The following is a 26622-nucleotide window of genomic DNA, read 5'->3' as shown; positions in this document are numbered from 1 at the left end:
GGGCAGGAAAAGACTGTAGTTTAGTGGAAGAGATTCTGCTTTCTGTGCAGAAAGTCCCAAGTTCAATCCTTGGTATATTTAATTAAAAGAGTCAGGTATCAGGTCCTCTTTCTGAGACCTTGAAGAGCTGCTGCCAGATAGAACGGGCAATACTGACCTTGATAGGCCCCTGGTCTGATTCAGCACAAGGCTGCTTTATGTGGGTTCACATTACCCTGTTCCTTTGCCCACATGCAGTGGAGAAAGGTGAAAAGAAAGTGTGGTTGTGGAAGGAAGGTCTTTACGACCACATTTACACCCAATGCATAAACTTACTTGTAAAATCCAGGATATTTTAAAAGCCGCTCAGGATTGCATTTTGGTGTGAAGGCTGGGAATAGAACTCTTGAGAAAAATCCCACTGTGCATTATTGCGTCGCTGGCAGTGTAGTCTTAAATAGAGTTTACACTCTGCGAAGTTCCTTGCCCCGACCCAAATGACCCCAGAAAGCCTGACCCCCTCAGATCTCAAAAGTTAAGTATGGTCTATGCTGGTTAGTATGTGGCTGGCGGCCAACCAAGGACGTCCAGGATTGCTGCACAGAGGCGAACAGAGGCAAACCATCACAGAGATAGACAATGGCAAACCACCTCTATTTGTTCCTTGCCTTTAAAACCCCGTGGTGTTGCAGTAAACTAGCCGTTACTTGACAGTAGTTTACACACACAAATGCAGCGAAGTCGGCGAGTCTTAAATGTGTACAGCTCTGCACTCTGAATCACAGCCTTGGAGGTTAAAAATAAGTCTAGATGAATATCATTGGTCTACATCTCGGAATGTTGCCTGGTAAAAATCCCCTGTTGCTGCCTATCTTAACTGCTTCTCTGAAGAATTTGGTCCATTTGTCCCACCTGTGGTTTGGTGATTTTTCCTGTTCCAGCTCTACCAGAATTAAATTACTTTACTTCAATTACAAGTTATCTCTGCGGTGAGAAGTGCGTGACTCATTATTTCACAAACGACAGGAAGCACGAGTTTTGTGTTTCCCACTTCATCAAAATTATTTTGCCGCGTCTTAAATAAAAAAAGATTAATATAATCCTCTTCGTTAGAGTAGCTTTTTTGATTGTACTGGATAGAGATAGGGACTGTGCTTCAGGGAGACCAGCTTGATAGAGTACAAAGGCAGGATATGGTTCTTCGTTCCCCAGGGGCAGCTGTGCTGAATCTGTATCCACAGGTTGTATTGCAACAAATGAAGAGTCAAAATATCTCGGTGTTCAGCACAAACAAAGAGCCTGAGAGAAGAACAAGTTTGCAAATATTTTCCTCTGCTGCAAGAGTTGGGCAGCAGAGATCTGTCCTGTATCCCCCATCACTCTCAGAATATTTACCTTTTCCTCAGAGGGACTGAAGTCCAGAACGGCCAAAATCTGTGGCTTTTCATGGGGACATAAGGATGAAAAAAAAAGCACTGCTTAATCAGACTAGCAGTTCATCTTGTCCAGCCACCTCTCTCACACCTCTCTCCTTTTTTAAAGCCCAAGTATGCAAGAGAAATGCATGACCCTAGCTTCAAATTTATATTGGGGAAGGGCATTATTTGGAGGCTTCATGTTATTTCTTCCCATTGTCTTGACAATAATGCAGTGGCGTAGTGGTTAAGAGCTGGTGCATTCTAATCTGGAGGAATCGGGTTTGATTCCCTGCTCTGCTGCCTAAACTGTGGAGACTTATCTGGGGAATTCAGATTAGCCTATGCACTCCCACACACGCCAGCTGGGTGAACTTGGGCTAGTCACAGCTTTTCAGAGCTCTCTCAGCCCCACCCACCTCACAGGGTGTTTGTTGTGAGGGGGAAGAGCAAGGAGATTTCTTCTTCTTCTTCTTTCTTCTTCTTCTTTCTTCTTCTTCTTCTTCTTCTTCTTCTTCTTCTTCTTCTTCTTCTTCTTCTTCTTCTTCTTCTTCTTCTTCTTCTTCTTCTTCTTCTTCTTCTTCTTCTTCTTCTTTTGTTTTATTTTGTTCCTAAGATACAAATAGGAAGCTGCAGAGAAGCTTTGTAAGGACCTTTCTAGATGATATAATATTGTGAAGAATATAGTATAGGGGGGGGGGGGTGTCATTAGTTGCCAGGTGCTTAGGTAAAGGAAATTTCTTTGCAGAATTGGGGATGGATCCGAATACCACCTCTTAATTGATGTTTAGAAGCCCGGCTTGTCAAGATGATTAAAATCTGGTCTGTACCTTAAATGCAACCAACTCTGTCTGTTGCATTGGGACTGGTGCCTGACAGACTTTCATTCTTACCCACTCCTTAGGTGGCGTTTAGCCAGTTGCTTACTTTCGGCCTCATTCCTTGAAGTTGTGGGGATAAAAATTGATTTGCCTTGCAGGATTGTCATAAGGATGAATGAAATGAGGATTGTAAAGAACCTGGCACAATACATGCGCTATGTAAAAAAGAAACAACCACTTAATGTCAATTATGCAAGCACAAGGAAGTGTATTGTTGAAGGCTTTCACTGCCGGAATCACTAGGGTGTTGTGGGTTTTCCGGGTTGTGTGGCCGTGTTCCAAGGAAGTGATTTACCAATTTATTGCCTTCTTCTGCAGAGCATCCATTTGGACCCAGTTCTTGTGTTATTTATCTACATATATCTCATTGAACATTCTGAGAACTAGTATTTACCACTTCAGACAGAGCTTTCGAAGCGGAATGTAGGGGTGGGGCATAAGCAGAATTTCTGCCTTTTCTCCGCTCCTGGTGCTGATTCTTGATTTGCCCGTCATATCATTTCAGAAGATCCATAACCCCCAGAATAGCAGTTGAGGGAGATCAGTGAGCTGCAGCAGGAAAGGAGAAACAGAAAAGTTCTGTTCTGTTGGTGAATGTACCTTCTGCTGGCAGAAAATGTAGACTGGATTCAACCCTGTTCTGTTGAGCTATGGGGAGACTACCGATACACTGGGCATTGTATCCGCACTTGAAAAGGAATCAGTTCAGAAACACAATCAACTGGTCCTGTTACATCGTGCGTCCTAGCAGCATTTTTACACGGCTGAATTCTCTAAAATGGCATTGGTGGCTACAGGTGGAATCATAGCTGCCCTAACATCTAGTTTGGCCCTCTGATTTTGTCAGTTGACTAACCAGAATTAAACCTTGGTTGGGGCAACAAATAAAAGGCTCTGCCAAGTTCCGTTGCTCTGTTGGAATTACCGAGAGTTAGGAAAAGCTCTGTGTTATCAAGAGCAAATTATGTCAAAGCATATTTTTGCAAATGAAAATAGGAACATAGTAAGTAATGTTGTCAAGATATGGTTTATCTAAAATATCAGAGTTGTAAATGGTAGCATCAAGGTGTCACCTTAGCTATGAATGACATATGGTTTGAACAAACTGAGCCTCTGCCAGCTGCCCTGGACCCCAGTTCTTCTTGCATGGATTCTCATTTGACCCTGTATAGATTACTAATTCCTCATGTATGTTCGCATGCATGCTGTAACCACAAAGGGATTACACTGAAGGATCTGCCTCCATGGCTACCTCTGGGAATGAATATGAAAAGGCTCACGGCATGAAACCAATAAAGAATAGAGTTCTGTGCAGGAGGCTCCTGAAGCACTGAACTGGGTGGCTGAAATTAGCGCCATTTTTTTAAAGTCTTCTGAATGTATTAGGCAAAACTTCACATTCATCTTCGAAAGATCCTGAGTTTGAGCCTCAGATTATTTATTTATTATCATGCTTATTTCCAGCTTCTCCAGTGCGGAAAAATGGCATGAGACAGGGCTTCCCTTCTCTGTGATGCCGCCCCTGAGCCCACATATGGATATCCTTCTGATGCTGAATCTTTTAAGTGCTTAATCATAGGTGTCAAACTTGCAGGCCTCCAGATGTTATGGACTACAGTTCCCATCATGATGGGAACTGTAGTCCATAACATCTGGAGGGCCACAAGTTGATGTTTGCTATTATTTTGCAAGCGTTTCTTGCCACTGTGTACATTATCCGTTTTGAATATTGCTGTGAATGTGTTCAGGCCACTGGTTTTAAAATGCCAGTTGATCAAGATATTTGTGCTTCCTGTTTTTACTGTATCTTCTTTTCAAGATGTGATCATGCGATTAGTGTATGTATGTGCCACTAAATAAATAAGTTCTGGTTTTGTTGTAAGCCACCTTGAAAACCTTATTGGGTGAGAACTGGGACACAAATGCTTAAAGTAAATACATATAATGTGTTCCTGTAAGCAAGAAACCAAAGCCATGTGCTACAAATAGCCTTGCAGTAGGGGGAGGCTTACCCAAACTGCTGTGTTGGCGATACACTTCATTGTGGGACACTGTTGGATTCCCCTTAAACTCTCTGTTGCCACAAAGTTTGGGGAAATTCTAGAACATGCATAGTACTGTGATGTCATTTCAGTTTCCCCCTCCCAATTTCCCTTCAACCACCCTGTTGAGCAGTGGTGGGTGACCAAGGCCAAAGCCAGCAATCGCCACCCTAGCTACAAACATGACAAAAACACATCTGGGTTCTACTGGACAATCGAACCTTCTGAACATAAATACATAAATATGAATCTTTGCGTGAAGGTACCCTTGGCCTCGAGCCCAAGTAAAGGGACTACAAATAGATACACTGTGTGGGAGGGGAAATCTGTTTCTTACCCCATATAAAGACTGATGTTTATACATTTTGCCCCCTGATTTTTTTTAAGGGGAGTGAGTTTTAAGAGGGTTTCTGTTTTATGTGGTAAGGCACTGGACACAATCATCACTTCATTCCCACTAACATTAAGAGCCCCATTTAAAGTGTCAGATAGCCTTACTAATAGTGTTTATCCAGACTTCTTCTTAAAGCCCTTGAAATTCTTCAGCCTTATAGCGTGAAGACCATTCTTGGTGTAGGAAGTTCTTCAAAATGTTGTAGGCTGAGTCAGGATGAGCTATGATGGGAAGGCCATTTTCAAAGGCATCCCTATGGCAACAGTAATGTATGCACTGGCCCTTACGTCCGGACCTCCTTGGTTGAAAGTACTCTCCACTGGGTCTCTGCTTAATTAATTGGTGCGTGCAAAGATCAAAACAAATGGTGATTTGCACACTGAGAAGAAGATCCGGGGCTTCACACACCCCACCATGCAGTCCCTGTTGGCTTCCCACAGAATATGCCTTTGTGAGTCATAATTTGCATTCTCCCTCGAGGTGTGGTTTCCTCCGGTAGCATTAAGTGAAATTTATGCTAGAAAAGCGAAGCTGGCTGAAATCCTAGCCACATTATAGCCAGTGGTGAAACCGATGTTGTGGGTTTTTTTTAATCCTTGGTATTTAATGCAAACCTAGTGCAAACAGAAGGAGAGTACCTCGGAACTGGTTTGTGGCACATGCGTGGACGTCTGTTGCCATGGCTCCTCATGTCTTGTTGTTTGACTCGACAGGCTTCAATGGCTGAGAACAGTATACCTCTGTACACTACTGCTTCCATGGGAAACCCCACTCTGGGCAGTTTAGCCAGTGCTATGAAGGAAGAGCTTAATGGTGCAATGGAGCATGCGAACAGTAACGGGAGTGACAGCAGTCCGGGACGTTCTCCTATGCAAGCAATGTAAGTAGAAAGGAACGTTACTGTTTGTTTAATTGTACTGTTCTGTCTCCCTGCACCCCATCTACGAAAGTTTAATGCGGAGTCCAGTGCCGAGCAGTCATTCTGAAGCTCTACATTTCAGAAATGTTTCTGTTGATACGCAGTAGAGGGCCCTTTATTGGCTTTCACGCTTCTAAAAGAAACCAATAAATGCCAGCCAGTTCAATCTGTTTGACCCATGTGGTATAGTGGTTAAGAGAAGCAGAATCTAATCTGCAGAATGGGGTTTGATTCCCCGCTCTTCCACATGAGTGGCGGATTCTAATCTGGTGAACTGGTTTTGTTCCCCCAGTCCTGCACATGAAGCCTGCTGGGTGACCTTGGGCTAGTACACAGTTCTCTCAGAAATCTCTCGGCCCCACCTACCTCTTGAGGTGTCTGTTGTGGGGAAAGGAAGTGAAGGAGTTTGTAAAGGTTGAGAAAACTCTTCAACTCTTCCATACATCTAGCTATAAAATTGCCAACTTTCTCACCATTTAAATCCCAAGACCACAGCACTGCACAAACTGTAATAAGAAAATACATGTCTTTGCCAAGAGTAATATTTGAATTTTTGTGTCTTTTAAAATGTTATTGTGTAAAACATCTCAAACATGAAAGATCTGTCAGTGGCTATCAGCCATGATGACTAAAATGTAGCCTGTTCATTCAAGCCCCACTTTGAGCTGGGGTTGAACCACACACAGGGTGGCCCTCGAAATATTGTGTCACACAGAGTTGTATGACTGGCCATTGTTAGAAACTGAATACTGAGCTAGATGGACTTAGATTAACAACACAATGCTCATTTTGTGGAAATAGCAAAAGTGACTAGATTTTGGGGAACAACAAAAAGATCTCAAGAGATTTGTGAATTAATTTGCCACTCCTTCCTGGAGCATCTTTGCAGTGGAATGCTTCATTGTGGTCCTGGTGCCTACCTCGTTCTCCCCTCCCCCCTTTTCTGATTCCCTGAAAGCATTAAATAATCTGTTTTAAAGAATCTTTTTTAACTACCGCTGAGGTCAAAACCATTATTCTGTCCACTTTTCTTCCCCATTCAGGTGCCTCTGGGCTGCTGCGACCATTTTTAGAATGTTTCTAGCAGTTGTCTCTGTTTGCACCTCGTCTGATGGGCATTTCCATCTAAAACGTAAATGAATAAAGTTTGTTTATCCTGGCGATCCTGCACGCGTGTGGTTTGTTCTTTTTGTTTGTTTTAAATCAGCAATATTCAAAACTTTACTGATCATATATTAGAATAGCAGCTGCTCAGAGGGCTGGTCAACTTCTCGCTCAGAAGCGTTGGGTAGACAGATCTACCCATTACTTTCAATCACAAGTAGATGGTCTACCCAATGCTTCTGAATGGGAGGTAGACCAGTCCTCTGAGCGGCTCACTCTTCTAATATACAATCTGTGAAGCTTCAAATATTGCTAATTTTTTTTTAAAGAGGAACAAACCACACACATGCAGGGGATCCTCAGGATAAACAAACTTTATTCATCTAAGTTGTACATGGAAATGCCCATCAGATGAGCTGCAAGCAGAGACAACTGCTGGAAACATTCTTAAAATGGCCACGGCAGCACGGAGGTGCCTGAACGGGGAAGAAAATGGTGGGCAGTGCTATAGAAAAAGGCAAGTCTTTCTTGATAGACATCCAAGTCACTGTAAAATGCACTCTTGTCAAAGTTCAATGTTTCATCGTGCACAGAATAACGGTTTTGACCACGGTGGAGCTTTAAAAAGATTCTTGAATGCTTTTAGAAAATTGGGACTACTTTGAACTGTGGAAACACGCTACTTTCACTTCCACCTAACAACTGCGAACTGCACTTAGATCTTTATGTGGGAAAAGGTATAGATTTCGGCAGTTTTTCAGCAGGTGAAAAAAGGAATGATGGAGAAGTCCCTCTTTGACCACCAAAAATTCTATTCTGGGGATCACAGGACTTTTGTGGATGAATTTTATATGGGACTGAATGAAAACCTGGCTGGTTACAACTCATTATTTAGTTAAGTGTCTTTATTTTTAACTGCAGATTTCCAAACTGTGTAGCCACGCAGTCCATATAGTTACATTATTACAAGAATGCTGACACTGACGTGACGCACAGTTCTATTCTGCTTATCTGCTTCCACTTTTTTCAATGAAACTTTAAGATGTATGGAATATTTGCCCAAATATGGCTCAAGGAGAGAATGGTGACACCAGCCATTCATTATAGTGGCCAAGGCCCAGAAATTACATATCGGTTAGCTGGCATTTCAAAGAAAAGAAGGGGCTGACCCAGTTTTATTCAAAATCTTTCCCTACATTTTGAGGCAATGACTGAGGCAAGCTGTATCTTAAAGGGTGACCATGAAATTATTGGTCCGATTGCCAAAAGATCACATACCCAATTAATAAACTAGTTGAAAGAATTAATTTGTAGCCCTTCTACTTCAAAGCAGCATGAATAAGGCACTGACAAAAGTAGGTCTAAATCAAAAGGTAGGAAAACATTAACCTAACGCCACCCTAATAATTAGTTGTGATGGTAATTAGCATTTAATGCTTTAAAAAAGTTTCCCACCTGCATAATATGTTGAGCAGGGGGTAGAGGAGAAAGGAAATCTAAGGCTCTTAAAACTTTGATATTTCAGCATTTTAAATCAGTGCACATTGTGCTTTGAAAAAAAATCTTTAAAGATGGCAATATTCATTTTTAATTAATAATTAATTTGAACATTGTCTTTTGCCATTTACTTCAAAACATTTGAATGTGTTTAGCTTTTACAGGGATTGTTTGTGCAGCATTAATTAGCATTCCCAAAGCAGAAAGACATGACATACTTTTAACGCTGTTTCAATGGATTCCACTTCAGGCAATTTTTAGTTGCAAATACGTTTGCTCTTTCCATGACAATATTAAAGGTTTGCTAGTTTCTTATATTGGAAAAGTTAGTGGGATATGAAATATTTTAGGTGCGAGGCGTCTGGTTTTCCCGTCAGAAAGGTATTTAAATAATGCAAATAAATAATGTGAAAAAATTATTGAAAAGAAAGAAATCAACTCAGGTCTCTGCAACCCCACAGCCAGAACTTTTAGAGTGAGGGGGCGTGATTACACTGCCACACCCCCATTATACAAAACCCTCTTTGGGCAGGGCCTGATGATGTCACATTGAATAGTTATATTAATTTTCGTACCCCACTGGGTATGTGCCACAGGGGTTTAATATACATCATTAGAATGTTTAGTATACAGCATTACAATGTCCAGATTAAGAAATAAATAGCCCAAGCATACACACAACACTGGGCAAACGTTACAGTCAGGAAAAGAGACATGAGGCCAATGAAGTGAAGCATAAAAGAGAAGGTAGAGCAGGCCATAACTACCAATGTGCAAGTTTAGGCAGGGGGCCCAAAGTCCAAGAAGCAAATAATCCCAAAAGATAGTTCTAGTCTGACACATGAGCCATGTAAAGTTATTGTGGATGGAAATATAAGATGCTGCACAAACATTAGTGGATTGGAGCAGGTCAAAAGTATACTCTGAGCACAGATTCTGGCTCCAATTTTAGTGCTAAAGTCTTGAGATTTTTAAAAAGCCTTGAGAATTGAGACCAGGACATGGTGAGCTAACAGGCATACCCTTGGAATGGATAAAGGTAAAAAGGAAGCAAATTTGGGGATCTTTTCAAATAAAGAAAGGGGAGGCCTGTGGACAAGGGGAAAGTGCTTCTGTTATTGGACAGCTTGTTTGGCAGTCAAGGAAAATAATTCTAATTTCATTTCTGGACCAATTGGACCTGTTTATGGGAAAGCTTTATCCTTTCTAAGGTTTGAGTGCTGGGAAGACCATATCTGGTGGGCTTAGTTTCCTGTGACTAGTGACTGAGTGAAGCTGATCAATATCTGATAACCAGGTAAAAGACTTTTTTTCCCCCCGAAGCTGCTGTTGTCTTCCATGAGTGTGGAAAAATTAAAGTATGGTCACATTGCTTCTGTGAGCTTTTGGTCATTCGGAAAGTTAACATCCCACATTCATTTTGTTTTAGCCCTTGTGACTAAGCTGTTCCCATGTCCTTGGACTGATGGACAAGACCCACAAGTCAAGAGAATGCAAGCTTAAGGGCAACAGTAGGCATTTCCATTAAACCAGTGTTTTCAGTATCCACTGGAAAATACACAGTTGGGAATTCTGCTCAGTTAGAGAGCTTATAACGTTAGCTAGATAAAATTATCTGCCAGCCTTCAATACAAACTGCTGGTAACCTTGTGGGTAGTTATGGTCTGAACACTCAATTTCCATTTAGCACTTTTCTGCAGGGATATTTTTCTTTTCCTTTGCAAAATATGCTCCCCAGCCATAAAGTGAATTGTTTTTAACAGTGCTGGTATAGTGGAATAGATGTCTTAAACTTTATCACAAACTTGTTAACATGACAACTAAGCAAGTGTATCACTCCAGCAGGAATCTTTCTGCCACTTGTTCATTGCATTTTATGATGTATTGAAAGGCTCTGCTTCGGTGGGGTGTTGTGTGGTTTCTGGGCTGTATGGCCGTGTTCTAGCAGCATTCTCTCCTGATGTTTCACCTGCATCTGTGGCTGGCATCTTCAGAGGATCCTCTGAAGATGCCAGCCACAGATGCAGGCGAAACGTTAGGAGGAAATGCTGCTAGAACATGGCCATACTGCCCGGGGACCACACAACACCCCGGTGATTCCGGCTGTGAAAGCCTTCGACAATACACTGCCTCTGCCTCCCTTTCTCTCCCCGACTTTTGAAACGTGAGAAACTAGTTGCATAACTACAGCTGGGGGACATGACACTTTCATTCAGACATGCTTCAAAGGTAGGCACCAAGCAGTTGGGTGCTGTGTGAGCCACTGTGGCTTTAAACAAGTTAGCTTCATTGAGTGCTTCTCTCTCCCTGGAATTGACAAAAGAATTAGTCAGATGTGAAGAGAAGGAACTTGCAGTCAGTGAAGTTATTTATAGTTAACCCTTTTCAGAAACAAAAGCCATTCCAGCTGAAGAGAATGGTGGGAAATTCTGGGACCGAGTAAGGAAAAGGAAGGCATTTTTGTTTTCTAGTCCCAGCCTTTGGTGGTTATTTTGCATCTTTTTCATTGCAGCTGTTAAGCTGTTGTTTTTACTGGAATTCAGAGCAGTTTACCCAATATGAGAGAACCCACCCTCTGAGATTCCTAACAGTACCAACCTATGCATAGTTACACCTTCATTGAAATCAACGGGCTTAGGAAAGTACAGTTCTGCTCATGATTACACTTCTGTCAGAAAATACTTGAGTAATATGTGAATTAACACATCTTGGTTTACACAGGTCTCATTAATGAACAGATAATAGCCAAAGGGGACTGTGATGGCTTGCAGCTTTCATACATTAGGCAAACTGTTTATCTAAATGTGTAAGTAAATATAAAACAAAGAGTACTCACATTAAATTTCCTTACACTGAATTAGACCGTTGGACTGTTTAAGCCAGTGAGGTCGAATCTTGCTGGTATTCTTCTCCAGGTTTTTCGGAAGCACATGCTTTCCCCAAATATGTCAGAAGCCAAACCAGGGCCTCCTACACACAAGGCATGTGTTCTGCCAGTGTGCTGTGCCCCCTCCCTTAACTTCTAAATGTATCCAAAACAATATATTGCATATACATGATGGCATATATAATTATGCATATTAATCATTTGCGGTGGAAGAGAATCAAAATAACAGGCATGTAGATGAAATTCATATTGTGAACATTTAGTAGCTGCTGTTCCTTTGCAGCGGTGCTTTAGCATTGGTCGACCCATGCCAGAATGCCGTCTTTGGAGTAGAGGTTGCCATGAGAAATGGGGGGGGGGGGGAGGAATTCCTTGAATGCCATCCACATATTCAGACCACATTCAATCAGGTGTGAGAATGTATCAGAAACTGAGTGTGCTATGAGATTTGAAAGCCTTGGATAGCTGGAGTTTTACCCCAATTTTATTTTTGAGGGGTCATCTGCATAAATTCAAATCCATTCCCTCCTCTTACATGATTTTTCTGTGGCGATATACCACGACTCTGGCAGAGCTTGCCTGTGTAGCATATTGCCATGTCTTGACATCTTTATGCTTTGAAAACACCCTCACACAAGCTCTTTATCAGTTCAGGAGAAACAATCTGTGTCTGCATACTGTGATTATTATTTGTATGGAGTTATTGAATTCTTGCATTCTGCCATAGAGAGGAGATCTCATAACTACCTTTGTGGTCTTCATAGTAGCTGCTTGTTCTGAATTAAGGCGAAACCAGAGGTGGGATCCAGCAGGTTCTCACGGGTTCCCAAGAGTAGGTTACTAATTATTTGTGTGTGCCGAGAGGGGGTTACTAATTGGTGATTTTGCCATGTGATTTTTCCTTAGTTACGCCCCTCCTCTCAGCAGTAGCGCGCAGAACTTGAAGCAGTCTAGCAGGAGGTGCACTAGCGTGCGTGGCAGCCTGCGCCTGTGTGCGATCTGCTTCGTTTGCTAGGACTCATCGGTGAGCAGCTAGCGTCATTGCCCTGACAGCCCCGGGGCCCCAGGAATGCCCCAGCTTGAGATGCCTCCACTCCTGGTCAAGTGCCCCTGCCTCTTAGCCCCCCCATTGGCGCTATGCCACAGTTTGAATCCCACCACCATGGGAACCTGTTACTAAAATTTTTGGATCCCACCACTGGGCGAAACTGATCAGATGTAAAAAGACCTTTTATGGTAGAAAAAAATCTGTGAACTTTTAGAAACCTTCACTTCCAAGGTGTTGGAGCAAGTTTTCCAAAGAGATTTTGATGAGATTATAATTATTCCCCAGTCTCTTTATACAGTCCAAACTTATCTGTTGCTAGTAACCATCAGTTTTATCTTTCAGACATTTTGTAATAGAATCCGATTGATCTTTGCCTTTCTAGTTTCCCCAGAAAAGGCCTTGTCAGGAGACTCTTGTGGGCAAAACAGCCAAGCAGGTTGGGAGCAGCAGTGAGGAGTGAAACAGGGTAGTTCACCTTTCTTCCCTCTTCTTTTGGTGGAGCGTCTGTAGGATTCAGCCCCATGAGTTTGTACAAACACTCAAATCAGAGATGACTCTTTAATTCCAAGTATGTTTATTCAGTACCTCGGTTCAAGATTTTGCCACATAGCAATCCAGGCAATTTAATGGCTTTCCAAGTTACATCTACAGCCATAACTGCAAGATAATTTTCTCCCCTCTAAGTACTAATTGTTACAGCTGCTTCCATATTTACATAAAAATTATTCATCCAGTATCCATATGTCAAGAAGTTCCAAAGAGAGGGATTGACATATGTACAGCCAAACCAGTGCCAGATATTCCATGTTCTTGTGTATCTGAAAGGGCTCCTGTGTTCAGGGACAAGAAAAGGAAAGCCAAGCTTAGTTGTTTAGAAAGTTGTTTCACCAATGACATAACAGTTGTACGAATCATCGCTTTTCTCATCTGATTAAAGTGGATTAGATCCAAAGTAACTCCTGCAGACATGGAGGGCACTTCTGTTCATGCAAATTATTATAATGTCTCTGGATTTTCTCTTTAAGCTGCAGTCTTTTTGATGGGGCTGCAGAGAGAATGAGAGGGCCAGGAAGACCTGTCCTGGAAACAGAAATTAGCAGGAAACCTTTTGCAGAAAGCAATAGGAAGTTGAGGAAACACCTTCCTACTTCCCGAGTAATGTACAATTTATGAGCCTGTGTTAAAGATTCGTAGAGGTGATCTCAGCTATTGGTAGAAACACAGGACACGAGGAGATTTCCATCGCCATCACAAGTATTCTAAATGCTATCTTGTCAATTTGGAGCGAAGATATTTAGTCACTGATGCTCTTCTGTGGCTTGCTTGCTTGTCTTTGGCCACACATATTAACCTAGTGTTCTCTTTGCTGGTTACACCACTGCTGGTTGGCTTTATCCCTCCACACAAATTGTGATGCTAATCGCTATTAACAGAAATTGATTCTTGGCCTCCTCACGTGGCTTCTACGTGGCCCACAAGAGAAGTACCATCCACTCTAAATTTATAACTGTTTTAAACCACTTAGGTGAAAGTTCAGAAACTGAATGCTTACATATTGAGTTTATTACATTTTATTGTTGTCCGACCTAACAAAAGGGCAAGATTTCGCTCACTGCAGCATCCAGTGATTCAGACAAGATGCATCCCACTTTGGGGGTGGGGGTGGCTTGGGAGAGAGAGAGAGAGAGAGACCTAATCCTTTATTCTAAGTGATTGTTTTAAATCTGGATTATTTAGTAACCAAAGACATTTTCCCCCAGATGGGTTGTGTTATGACTGTGTCCGTGATATTGCCAATAAAACGAAACTTCCTTTCACAAAGTCTGTTAACAAGCCGCTACTTCCTCGCGGTGGCATTTTACATATCAAAAGCTGCTAAATAACAACAAAGGAAAGGAAGGGTAATTTGTATTTGTAAAGGGGGTTGTTGTGAATATGATTTACGGACAACATTTTTCAATTGTTATCATGCCCATTTTGTATAATCAACCCTTGTTCCCCCACGGGTTGGTTATTCACATGCTCTTCTGTAAAAGAGAAATTTGGCAGATCTCATCTCTTTAGTGCATCCTTCGTGCCCACCAGGAGCTGAGGATCATGTTCTGCCTTGTTTACAGCTGACAGTGTTATTATTCTCATTAAGACTCAGCTTTCTTATCATATTGTTGTGTTGAGCGAGCCTTTTCCTCTCCATTTGTGTTTCCTGGCAGGGCTTTTCTTCCCTTATTGACAGTTTGTAAAAATATGCATTAATTTGGAGTTTAAAGCATGTATCATGGTGTCTCTTTGCTGTGTTTGCTTGAAGTTGATTAATGATAGAACCTCACTTGGGGTCGTCCTCTGGAGACTTGCCTCACAGGTTCTGCATGTTAACTAGAGAAGCCGAACGCGCCGCAGCCGATGATTAGCCCAGCCTCCAGAAGCTCAGTAGGCTGATAAACCACTGTTTTTGCTTTACAGATGCTTATTTCATTTATTTATCTGAAGATTGTATTAATCAAGCTAATGTGTCACTTGAGAGCATTTTCTCTAAACCCTGTGAAGAAACCAAGGACTTTTTTTTTCCCACTGAAGCTCTGTGTTTCTATTCACGTGGGGTTTTCTTCTTCTTTTTTTTACTTTTGCAGCCAAGCTAAGATCCACTGTGTGGAAAAATACAGGGGGAGGGAAGTTTTCACAAGCTTTGTAATCGTCTCTCTTTTTGTTATGATTGATTGTACTGGTAGCAAATATCTTCCTCGTTAGCTGAAGAAATTGTCCTTCTGGATTTCCGTACACGTTGAAAAATTAAACCCCGCTTTCTCCCAAAAGATCAGCCGTTTTTTATTATCTCATGCTTTTGTAAATGCGGTTGTTGTGCAAAACTGTTTGTTGTTCTTTCCTACTCAAGTGCTTTAAAGAGAGGAGTTGGCCAGCCAATCCATTTTTTTTTGCTTTTGTGTTCCCACAGGCACCCTGTGCATGTTAAAGAAGAACCATTAGATCCAGACGAAAATGAAGGACCACTATCCTTAGTGACCACAGCCAATCACAGTCCAGAGTTTGATCACGACAGAGATTACGAAGACGAAAATGTAAACGAGGACATAGAATGAGTATGTCTGTGGTCAGGATCCTGTGAATGAAGATTGTGGGGAGGGAGGCAAAAACACATACTTTAAAATTAGCTGTGAAATCTCTCCCCACTATTGTACAGTCTGGAGGATACTCTCGGTCCATTTTGACAGCTATAAAATATGTTAACTCTTAGTGCCATCAAGTATCCCATTTGGGAGTATTTTTGATTTTTCTACTTTTTGTTGAGAAAAACAAAACAAAAACAAAGGAGTTTGTACTCTGTGCATTGGATGGACTTGTTTGGTACTTGGGATTCCCTCTCACAGTCGACATCAGTGTTGTAAATTTATTCAACCAATTCGCTTCTCTACTATTTGGCAGCAGACTTTGGACTGCAGTTCTTTCAGTTTGGGACGCTGAAGACATCGAGCTGAGCATGTGCACATAATTTGCAGATAAAGCCTTTGCCCAGATTTTAAGGATTCCAATGGACAACATATTTGCACAGTATCGCATGTTGATTATCACTGCCTTTTACTTCTTCTTTTCCTTTCTTCTTCTTCTTCTTCTTCTTCTTCTTTTTTTGCTTCCATTTGGGATGGGAAAGTAAGTCCGGGTGTGTGCGTGTGTGTGCACATGTGTACATGCACATGTGAGTATGTATACAGAACAGAGGTTAAAACAAATGCTCCCCAACTTTTTAGTGTATAGCTTTGGATCCCCTCCCCCCCACTTCTACACCTTTTTAAGTTCTGACCTCAGGCCTCAGGAGGGCCAGGGCCTTTTGAGGCTTAATGTTTCCTGTACTTTTGTGATGAATGTTATTAGGTGTTTTTTATTATACGAAGCTGAATGTCCTTTGAATTGTTTGTAGTTCTTCTTTTTTTTCTGCCATTCATTCCAGTTTCCTTCAGATGCCATCCCATTTTCTTTAGCTGTGGAAAACATTCCATTTGGGGATATGTTGAACCCCCTCCTTCCCTTGGGGAAAAAAAAAAAGAAGGTTCTCGTGTTGCTGCTTTAATCCATGCGCAAAGTTATCTGCCAACAGAAAGCGAGGCAGTGCTGCAAGAGTGAGAATGAAAGGCAAACCAGCAGAGAAGTTGTGTAGGATGTGGAGCAAATTTATTCCACAAGGCAGTATACGTTGTAGTCATTGTTTTGGAAGTTGTTTTTTGTTTCGCAGTAATGACGGTTCTCAACAAACGTTACAAAACCGAGCAGCACAAGAAAAAACAAAACAAAACCCTGAACGTGCAGAAACAAAGTTTCTTTTGTCAGTAATGATTTGCGCAACATCCAGTTCTTTAGATTTCTGGGCCATCAATCGCTTCTAGGATATTTAAAATGACCATATCTCATGCCTAGATGTGTATTGTGGTCCGCATTTGCACACATTGTGTGTGTGTGAGTGAGTGTCTTTAAAATCACGTTAAACAGGAGTTCAAGGATTGCTAGGTAGAATCCACTTCATTTGGCTATTAATTAGATTTCAAGTGCAACTTGTTGGGAAGTCAAGAAGGCTGACTAGTCATAAAGTGTTAATAATTTTAACTGGGCAAATTCTGTCACTGCAGTAAGGATTGTTATGCAATAGCATACCAACCAGTATGAAAAAAAAAAATGAACAATTGGAAACCTGTGGGTAAATTGGCGCTGAGTTTCTGTTGAAGGTGAACAGTGTTCTTCAGAGCAAATGCATGCCAACAACTGCTGTGAAAGCATTAGTCCCCCTTAATCACTGGACACGAAACTGGTTTTGTCCTCCAACCACTTCTCTGTAGCTCACTTATTTATGTTGGACTATAGCTTTTTTTTAATTTCAAAAGCCTTTCGGAACTTAATTTATACCCTACTTTGTCCCCTTCCCGCCCCTAAAATTACCAAAGAATATTACACTAAGGTAAATTATGTTCTCTGTTATATGCTTTATCTTAAGAAGCCAAATATCCTCTTATTGTTGATCAAAGGAGGTGAAAGAATTTAGTAACAAATGACAAGATATGGGCTATGGCTAACCTGAGAAGGAAAACTGTTCCATTTATTAGGGTATAATTTAGAAGACCAAGTAGATGGCTGAACCAAAGTTGTGTTGTTGTTTTTTAATTTGTGTTCCTTTACCATGACCAAATGAATTACTGTAATGAGAGAGCTTTTGAGGCTACAGTTAGGGAACAGTATTGAGTGAAGGGAGCATCCCAGGGCAGCTTTCCATCACGAAAAAAAGAATAGTCTGGGGTCCCCCCCCAGAAAAAAAAGAATCTATCTGAGAAAGGTAAGAAGACAGTTCCGTAATCTATAGAGGACCTCCCACAACTTTAACTGGGCTATCTAAGAATCTCTCACTAAAATTTGTTAATTCTTTTCATTTGCTCTTTGGCCTTTACTAAATCCTATTCACTTTTGCTAACAGCCAATGCCAGGACAATTTCTTTTTAATTTGGTTTATGTGCATAAGATTTTCGTGTGATGGCGACTGTTGTTGTCCCCCCCCCCCCCCCTTTGGTCAGCATCTTTCATGTGAAATAACACTCCTGTCCGCTTGTAATCTTTGATACCATTCGAGTCAGTGGGAGAGTTGCCAGTAATGTCAACTGGATGCAAAAAGTGTTTGCTGACAGTTAAATATTTAAAGTCATGATACTTTTTTTTGTGTGGGGGGGTCCCTTCCCTCCCCCCTTTTTTTCATTTAAAGAAGGGCAGTCTGTAGTCACTTCAAACGTTTTCAAAACAAACCTTATTCAGGCAGCTCCATGACGTGCAGGAGGTAGCCAGATGGGATCACAAGAAGGATATCTATCCCCTGTGCTTCAAAACTGAGTGGTTTTGCTGGTTAGCTTGGTATTCAAAAGGGGATAAAAATCTGGTAGATTAGTTCATTCTCCGCATGTGTAGCTAGACATGAGTAAAGATAACAGCATGAGAAACTGTTAGTACGCATACCTCAGTTCAAACTGTTAGGGAATGAGTAAATAAAATTAAAAAAAAATACATTTCACTCAGTTGCACTTAGTTGTATGTCTTGCATGCATAGTCTAAAGACTGTAGCAAAATAAAAAAAAACGAGAAAAGGAAATAAAAAAAATTAGACTTACCATACCATGCAGGTATCCATATTCCTGCAGAAGAACCAAGAGAAAAAAAAATATCTCAGGCTTTACATCAAGCAAATGTTATTTTTTACAAATTTCTGATTCTGTGTCCCTTTGGATATATTTAAAAAAAAAACTGCTCCTCTAGGGTGGGGTTTATTATGTTGTACATATATAGCCCAAATGTGTCTCTGTGATCCTTTCGTCTTTTTGGTGGGTGGGAGGTAGGGGGTGGGGTGGCAGGGGAAGGAAATGGAGGGGAAAGTCCTTTTTTTTTTAAAAAAAAAGATATCATTCCTCAAAAGGAATAAATGCATACCTGTTTTTCAAACCACCTTTTGCTTTCTGTGCAACTGCTTTATATTAACTATACTTTTAAAAAAATGCTTTGGGGGGAAAATCCTACTGTATGTAATGGAATTGCAGAATATGCTGCACATGTATTTTATTTAGCTATCCTTGCTTTAAGACTATTGGATGACATTTGCTGATATGTGGGAGAAAATCCCGGATGCTTTGTTTTGGTTCTGCCAGGGGAAAGTTCCCCACCCCTTCTTTTTTCTTTTTGGCTTCTAAAATGTAACATAGTTGACAGATGATCCCTCCTCCCCCCCTTATGGATCAAATCATTTTTGTACAGGTTTTTGTTGTTGTTGTTGTTGTTGTTTTATGCTGTTCTTTTTTTAAAAAAAATACTTTCCCCACCCCCACCCCTTCTGTTCTCCTACCACTGCCTATTTCAGGCTCTCTTAAAGAAAAATGGGGGGGGGGGGGGAAGAAAAAAGTTGTTTCAAAAACGTTTTCTCCTGCTGCAGTAAATACTTTGCATGATGAATTCAAGGTCACACTTTCAAAGTTTATCAGTGAAGTAGTGATTAATAATGAGAGTGTCAAAATTATTGAACTTTTGTATAAAAAAAATACTTTACAAGGTGCCAAGATGTAAAGACAATTTGTTACATGTTTCTTTTTTCTTTTCTTTTTCTCAAAGGAAAGCATACATTATGAAAGTAGTACCATGTTTCAGGTTAACTGTTGTCAGGAATGAGAGTCGAAGCCTACCTTTGCCCCCCCCCCTTCACATACAAACACAAACACACACTTTCTGCCTCAGAAAAACATCTACCGCTCTACAGATCTAATGGAACCCACTTCCTTTCTCAGAGAAACGAGCAGCGCTGCTGTTAACTCTGGTAATCTAGTGTGATATGGGAGAGGGGTATTCTCCAACAGGTGGACTCTGAATGAAGAAGCAGGCATATCGCCCCCTGAGCTTCAATTGTATATCTGTCTCAGGCCCCCTCCCCACAAAAAGCAATACCCTGTGTACAACTGATGTAATGGTTACTCCCTACGCAATGACTTGTAACTGTGGTAGAAGAGATCCCCACATAACCTGTATTCCTTTATCTGGATCAGGCCAGCACAATTTCAGATATGAAAAACCTACTGGATTTCTTCATCAGAAGCAGGAAGAAAGGGGAAATGAGGCGGATGTTAAGGGTGGGGGCGTTGTATTCTCCCTGTGGAGAATCCAACCATAGTACCCATAACTAGATATCAGGATAGGAGGAATGCTGGGGAAGGGGAGGGAGGGTTATTATTCAGCAAATAATACAGATCATTAGATATTTTATATATAATTATATCAAAAGTTCTGAAAAAAAATCCCTAATTTTAAACTGTTGTAGCTTTCAGAATGCTGTTCATCTGCATTCCTTATAGCATGGAGGATATGTGTTAAACCCTTTTGAATAGTCTTTGGTACCTTTTGGTTAATGTACTCGGACAGAGTTTTTAGATGTTGCAGTAATAATTTCTCATTCTCGTCTTGGAAAAATTAACATCTGCCAATCTGTTTGCCATCTTGAACAAGCCCAGAGTAGGATACGGAATATCTCCTTCCCATAAGCCTTGATGAAAATGGTACAGTCCAGACTGTTAGCATGGTGCTTCATGTGTATGTGCTGCCAGTAACAAAATTCTCCTTTTTTATTTTTTAAATTGGTTTTTTTTTGAGGCATACAAGAAACTCATTCCTTACATCAACTGTAATTCCATCATTCCATGTCTGTTGATGCAGACAAAATGTTGTGTAGTCAGTAATTATTACTGACATTCTAGCATTCTCTAATGCAATAAAAGTGCTGGTTGTTCACACTGGTGATACATGTTCCCATGTGCAAAGTGTTTTGCTTTCCCTACACGTTGGGTAACACTCAGGTCCACCCTTCTGATCTTACAACTGGAGGTTCCATGAGGAGGAATCTTCGAGATATGGATAGTTTGAACTTAAAGTGGATCCTGGCATGTATACCTTCTGACGTAAGACTTATTCCTGCACATATATATTTTTCACCTATAGAGGTAGAGCAAAGGAATGGTATGCTGGTCAATCTTAGCTAAGCACTTGGGGTGCTGTCTGAATTCCAGCTAATAGGATGAACTGGTGGTCCATCCACTGAAACAATATGGGTCACATCTTCACTTATTATCATAAGCTATAATTAGGTAACTATTCAATAACTAGGTGTCAAACTCGCGGCTCTCCAGATGTTATGGACTACAGTTCCTATCATCCCCTGCCAGCATCATGCTGGCAGGGGATTATGGGAACTGTAGTCCATAACATCTGGAGGACCGCAAGTTTGACACCTATGATTAGACCAAAAACATAACCGTTGAGCCCCAATGTTAGAAATATAATGGAATGTTGTTCTCCTTAACTCTGTAATCCCAACACTGATTGCAAGGCTGCTCAATGACAGTGTAAGTTCATGCAAAAAGTACACACACTCCAGTGGTGCTAAAAGCAATGGTTCGGTCCTAGCACACTTCGTTTACCTTGTGAGAATACTTGGTGGTCCCATCCAGGAATTATTTCTGAGTGCAATCTATGTGTGAAAAGATAAATATAGCGGCAGGACAAATATTCTGCCAATATATTGTCGTAGGCTTTCACGGCCGGAATCACTTGGATGCTGTGTGGTTTCCGGGCTATATGGCCGTGTTCTAGCAGCATTCTCTCCTGACGTTTCGCCTGCATCTGTGGCTGGCATCTTCAGAGGATCTGATGTTGGGAAAGCAAGTGGAGTATATATACCTGTTGGAGTGTCCAGGGTGGGTGGGGAAACCTTGTCTGTGAGTAACAAAGGCGGCAACCAGGTCAATAGTTGAGGGCATCTGAATAGAAGTATGAGTAACAATGAAGACTATAGCCTGGGAGTAACCCTGTAGATAGCAAGGTCACTGGTGGGAGCATCTGAATAGAAGTATCCTGGCCTTTGTTTCTTTGTTTCTTTTGTCTATGGCCACACAAACACAGGATGCTTTCCCAACATCAGATCCTCTGAAGATGCCAGCCACAGATGCAGGCGAAACGTCAGAATGCTGCTAGAACACGGCCATATAGCCCGGAAACCACACAGCATCCAAATTCTGCCAATATATCAGTGTCAATCTATGTTCGCCGGGGCTGATAGGAGTTGTAGTCTATGAACATCTGGAGCATCATAGGTTGGCCACCCCTGAGTTATGCTGTCCTTCCACTTGGTGAGCTCAGCAGGTTTAGAAAACTCCAAGCCATCCTTAAGGGGTTCCAGGGGCCTGACTGTTCCTCCAGACAAATTTTGAGGTGGGAGTAGAGTCCTCCCAACTTCTCTCTTGAGTAAGCACACATTTATTTTCTACATGAAAGGAAAATAAAAATGTTTAATAACTAGCATTAGCAAGAACTAAAATTTTAGAGAAAAGCATTTTCATGAATAATTCATTGAAATTTCACATCTGCAAGATTAGTCATCCAAATAAAATGCTAATGTCAAAAACATGCACCGTCTATAATATTCTCATCAAGCAATCTTTTTGCATATAATGATAAATGCTTGAATTAGTAGCAATGATTTTATAAAAATATTCTCTCATAAAATTAAATGGATGGTGAAGGTTTGTTAATAAATGTCAATAGCGTATTGAACTGTTATTGATTTTTGATCATTTGATGAACTGGAATGATGCCAGTGGAAATTAATGGGGGATTTGTGATTTAAAAGAGCAAAACAAAACCTTCAGATTAAAACTAAATAGCTATGCAGAATCACTGATAGTAAGTTGAAATTATGAATTTGTATGGGGGAAATGCTGAATTTGTTTCTGTAGCAGTTTTAATACAACCATTGAAATAACTCATATAGTTTATTAAAGAAACGCAATACAAGTGTTGTTCATAGTGCAACATTATAATTCCTGCAACTCGAGGCTTGAATATACCTTCCCTTTATATATCTCAAACATGCCTTTGTTAAAATCCATGTATATCAATAATGCAAGAGTTATGCCCTTCTAAACCAAGGTTCAAAAAACTACTTTTGGCATGCCTGTGTGCTTGGTTATAGGTAAGATTTTACTTTGCTCGTTCAAATTCAGTATGGCCCCTCTGTCATATTATAAAATGCTTTGCAAAAACTGTTTGCTGTATGACATGTGGGACTTCTCTTGGGAAAAATCCAAACCCAAAGCTCCATGTCATTTGTGGAAACCATTGCGGGATTCTTTGGTTCCAGATTATTACACGATAATGTTAGTGGTGGTAAACTGGTAATAGCCACTATCTGTTTCTGTTTCCACATCCTGGATTGGGGGAGTCTGAATAATTTTCCATGCAATTCGTTAAGCCTGGGGCTGCAAGAAAAAGTGAACAGTTCCAGCAGGGATTTCACTCTTGTCCTTGTAAATAAAACTTTTAATCATCTGAAATGAATTCATATCCAGCTTGTTGATCCTGTGCATAATTGAAATGATGCATAAAGATCTATGGGAAATCACCAATGATTGCTGATGAAGAGTCAACATAGAATTTGCACTAATGAAGCACCAAATTAACACTGTCAGATTGACACCATATTATCATGAAAGGTTATTTGATTTCAATATTGCCCTGAGCCATATAAATTTAAAAATGGGGGGTGGGAAGAGAACACTCCATTCTCAACGCTTTTGGCATGTCCTGCCTGTACTTTGAAGAATTAAGTCAATACAATAACTTAAAATGGCTTAGGTGCTCCCTGAAGATGCTTGGGCTACCTATAACCGATCCAAATTGCCTTGCTTTTTGTGGTGGTGGTGGTGGGGGGGAGAGATTACGCAAGCTTTGCTCCAGTAGTGTGCAGAAGATGTAGATTTTCAGCTTGATGGTTGAAATAGACATGAGCGAGCAGATAGTCCTAAAAGCTTCCTGAAGATTAATCTCCATTGAACCCAGAAGAAAAGGGAAGCTGTAAAGACTAAATGCAGATGCTTAGAATGAAGTGAGTTTACTGTATTCCACACTGACTAAGAGGCAGATACTGTCTGCTTTCTTTCTAACTGCTACACAGTCATTGAAATCTGTTCCGTGGAAGGCATGTTGCCATCAGCGTCTTCAAAATAAGTACTAGTTTTTAGTTTATTTTCAATTGTATATAGAGAGAAGAGCCTGCAAACAAATTCTCAGTGTCTGTTAGCTGGGGATTTCAAGCAGCAGAACATAGTTGGTTTATTTTAAATACTTTTAACCTGAAATCCGTTTCTTGGTTCCCCTAATCACTCAGGGTGATGTTTCCAGATCTGATGATCAATTCACAGGTTCTATGATCCAAATTCAATGGCTGCCATCAGAAAAACAATTGATAGAACAAAACTGCTGCTTCCCAAGAAACTGGAGTCCCTGGACAAGAAGCCCCGACCAATTGGCCATGGTGGCAGGGGCTGATGGGAATTGTAGTCCATGAATATCTGGAGAGCCGCAGGTTGCAGACCACTGCCCTAGACAAATGCTTTCCAACTCACTTTTATGTTTGCTTACAAAGGGGCTAAATAATAATCAGTGTCACTTATGCTAGGTACAAAACCTGTCTCCAAAACGACTCAGTTTCTAAGACACAATGAGATCTGGCTAGCCTGGGACTATCCATGTCAGGGTGGCATGTATGTAATGGACCAGAATCACCAAACAGGAAGAGTGAACTGGACTGACATTAGATTGTATCACATTACAATTTTTGAAATTTTACATGTAGTTCAAATAACATGACGATACCAACAGATGAAATATGACCCCATTAAATTTCTGAGGGTTCAAAACTGGAAATTGCTGGAAGAGAGATGATGCATTACAATGGCTTGATGTGAAGGCCCATAATTCCTTTCTGGAGATCTTTGCCAAGGGCTTCTTCAGATACAAAACTTTAGCAAGGTATTTCAGAGACAAAGAAAATAAAAATTCTACAACTTCCTTCCTGATGCTGGCTGAACTGAATTGCTGCACAAAGAGTTAATTGCTACACAAAGAGTGAAGCACATATATTGTCTCTCAATATATAATGTAAAATAATGTTAAAAGGCAAACTTATTAAGGAAACATATATAGCCGGTGATTGTTTAGTCATAACCGAGAGCCATAACCGAGAGTTTCCTCAAGGGGCATTCTACCCAGCTTTCACCTGTATTTTCACCAACAACAATTGATTCTGGACATGAAAGCCTTGGACACTACCTGTGATTCACAGTGCACTTAATGTGCTAGGAAATCTAGTCCTCGCAGAGGCAATGGCGGTTTCCGCACGGGCTGAAAGAAACAGCTTCAGCCCAGTGAAACACCGTTTTGGCAGGGACCCTTCGCACAGGCGCCGCTACCAAATCGATGCAGCAGCGCTCTGTGCCTGCCCAAACAGTGTTTTCAAAACTCGCTCGAGGAGTGAGTTTTCCTGCAAACGCCGGCTTCCATCCGCTGCCATGCGAACGGCAGCGGGTGGAAGCCAACCCATTCCCCTCCCTGGCCCCAAACGCCTCCTTACCTCCTGCTGGCAGCCATCACTCTGCTGTTGCTCCGAGGAGGCAAGCTGGCCTCTGTAGCTGCAGCTGTCACTCTGGCCATGGGGGCATGTCCCCTGGCCTCCTCAGAGCGATAGCAGAGCGATGGCTGCCAGCAGGAGGTAAGGAGCCGTTTGGGGCCGGGGTGGGGAGGGGAATACGCAGCCTGCTCCAACAGCTGCACATCCCATGGGGCCGTTTGTGCGAACAGCCCCAAAGCCTGCATTGGCTGTGCGAAAACAGCCTTAGATGTTTTACCTTGCATCTGCTGTGAAGGTGGTCTGTCATTGTGCATCACAGTCTTCTGCCACTACTTGCCATCTGCTTATGCCGCCATCTTTAAATGTGCAGAGGTCCATGCTCCACACCAGAGAATTACCTCTGCAATGGATGAGCAGGAACAAAGAGTGGCAAGGTGTAGGGTTGGATTCAACCTGTTTTCAAGCGGGTGAAAAATAAGTGAAATGGGTAGTCCCACTTTGACCATCAAAGAGAGCTATACTGGGGGTCATGAGACCTGCATGAACAAAGGCCACATAGGATGGGGCTGCAATAAGGGGACGGGGTTCAGTAGGATTCAGTGTAAAAACTGGATGGCTCCAGCACATAGACACGAAGCCAAATACTTATAGGATTCCACTGAAGAGCAAAACAATTTTTAAGAATGATAATATATCTTGATGAATGGTGAAGTGCTACTATGTACTATTACTTTTTTTAAAGAATCCTTTTCATTTAGTTTAAATGCCTTCCAATGGATAAATCCAACAATCTTTATTATAGATTCGTGGAAGTTCAATGTCATTAAAACTGTGAATTTGGATATGTTTCATAAGAAATAACCCTGTTAAGTATGATTCTGTGCCATAAAATGTTGCCTCAGAACTGCATCTTTAACTTGTTTCCTGATCTTACTCTGAAGATTGATCATGCTGGTTAGAAATGTTAGTTCGTAAGTGGAAAAGAGCAAGAGCCCAGCAGCACCTTAGATTAACAAAAGTTCTGTCAGGATAGGTGCTTTCATGAGTCACAACTAATTTCTTCAGATCGCTTTTTCAGATTATCTGAAATGTTTTTTTTTCCTCACTGAAATGGGTTTTTGCAATTTTTATAATAGATAGAAATTAGAAAAAAAGAAAAGAAAGAAAGAACCCGGCTCAAGTTACATAGTTATGTAGTCAACTCATAGTTGCAGTTAGTGCCAAAGACTAACAGTCCAATCCTAGGGCCAGGCAAATGGACCAATAGAGGCTGCTCCAGTGCATTTGCCCCCTCCACCAGCGTAAGGGACACCCTCACTGGCAGAGAGGGAAAAGACTCTGGTGTCTGAGCACCCCGCAGTTCTGCAGCAGAAAACCTGGAAGTGGGTGCCACCACAGATTTATGCTGGCGGGGGCGGGGGGAGGTGTAGGGCATTCAAATCAGATACGCTGTGGCCCGGGCCTTGGATTTACACTG

The 26622-nt window shown here is 41.3% G+C and overlaps 1 protein-coding gene across 16 annotated transcripts in view; it reads left to right on the top strand.

Annotated features, from left to right (window-relative positions):
- The window catches only part of FOXP1 (forkhead box P1), a 641222-nt gene extending 620732 nt beyond the window's left edge, over positions 1–20490 (top strand). For all 16 annotated transcript variants that reach the window (XM_048490247.1, XM_048490263.1, XM_048490248.1 and 13 more), the window contains 2 exons: positions 5425–5591; positions 15117–20490. In XM_048490247.1, coding sequence (XP_048346204.1) covers positions 5425–5591; positions 15117–15261 — 312 coding nt within the window. In that variant the 3' untranslated portion in view covers positions 15262–20490. The remainder of the gene's footprint in view (positions 1–5424; positions 5592–15116) is intronic.
- The last annotated feature ends 6132 nt before the right edge of the window (positions 20491–26622 follow it).

The sequence above is a fragment of the Sphaerodactylus townsendi genome, linkage group LG03, assembly GCF_021028975.2.
Source record: "Sphaerodactylus townsendi isolate TG3544 linkage group LG03, MPM_Stown_v2.3, whole genome shotgun sequence".
Taxonomy (NCBI): Eukaryota; Metazoa; Chordata; class Lepidosauria; order Squamata; family Sphaerodactylidae; genus Sphaerodactylus; species Sphaerodactylus townsendi.
This window is presented reverse-complemented; position numbering and strand designations above follow the sequence as displayed.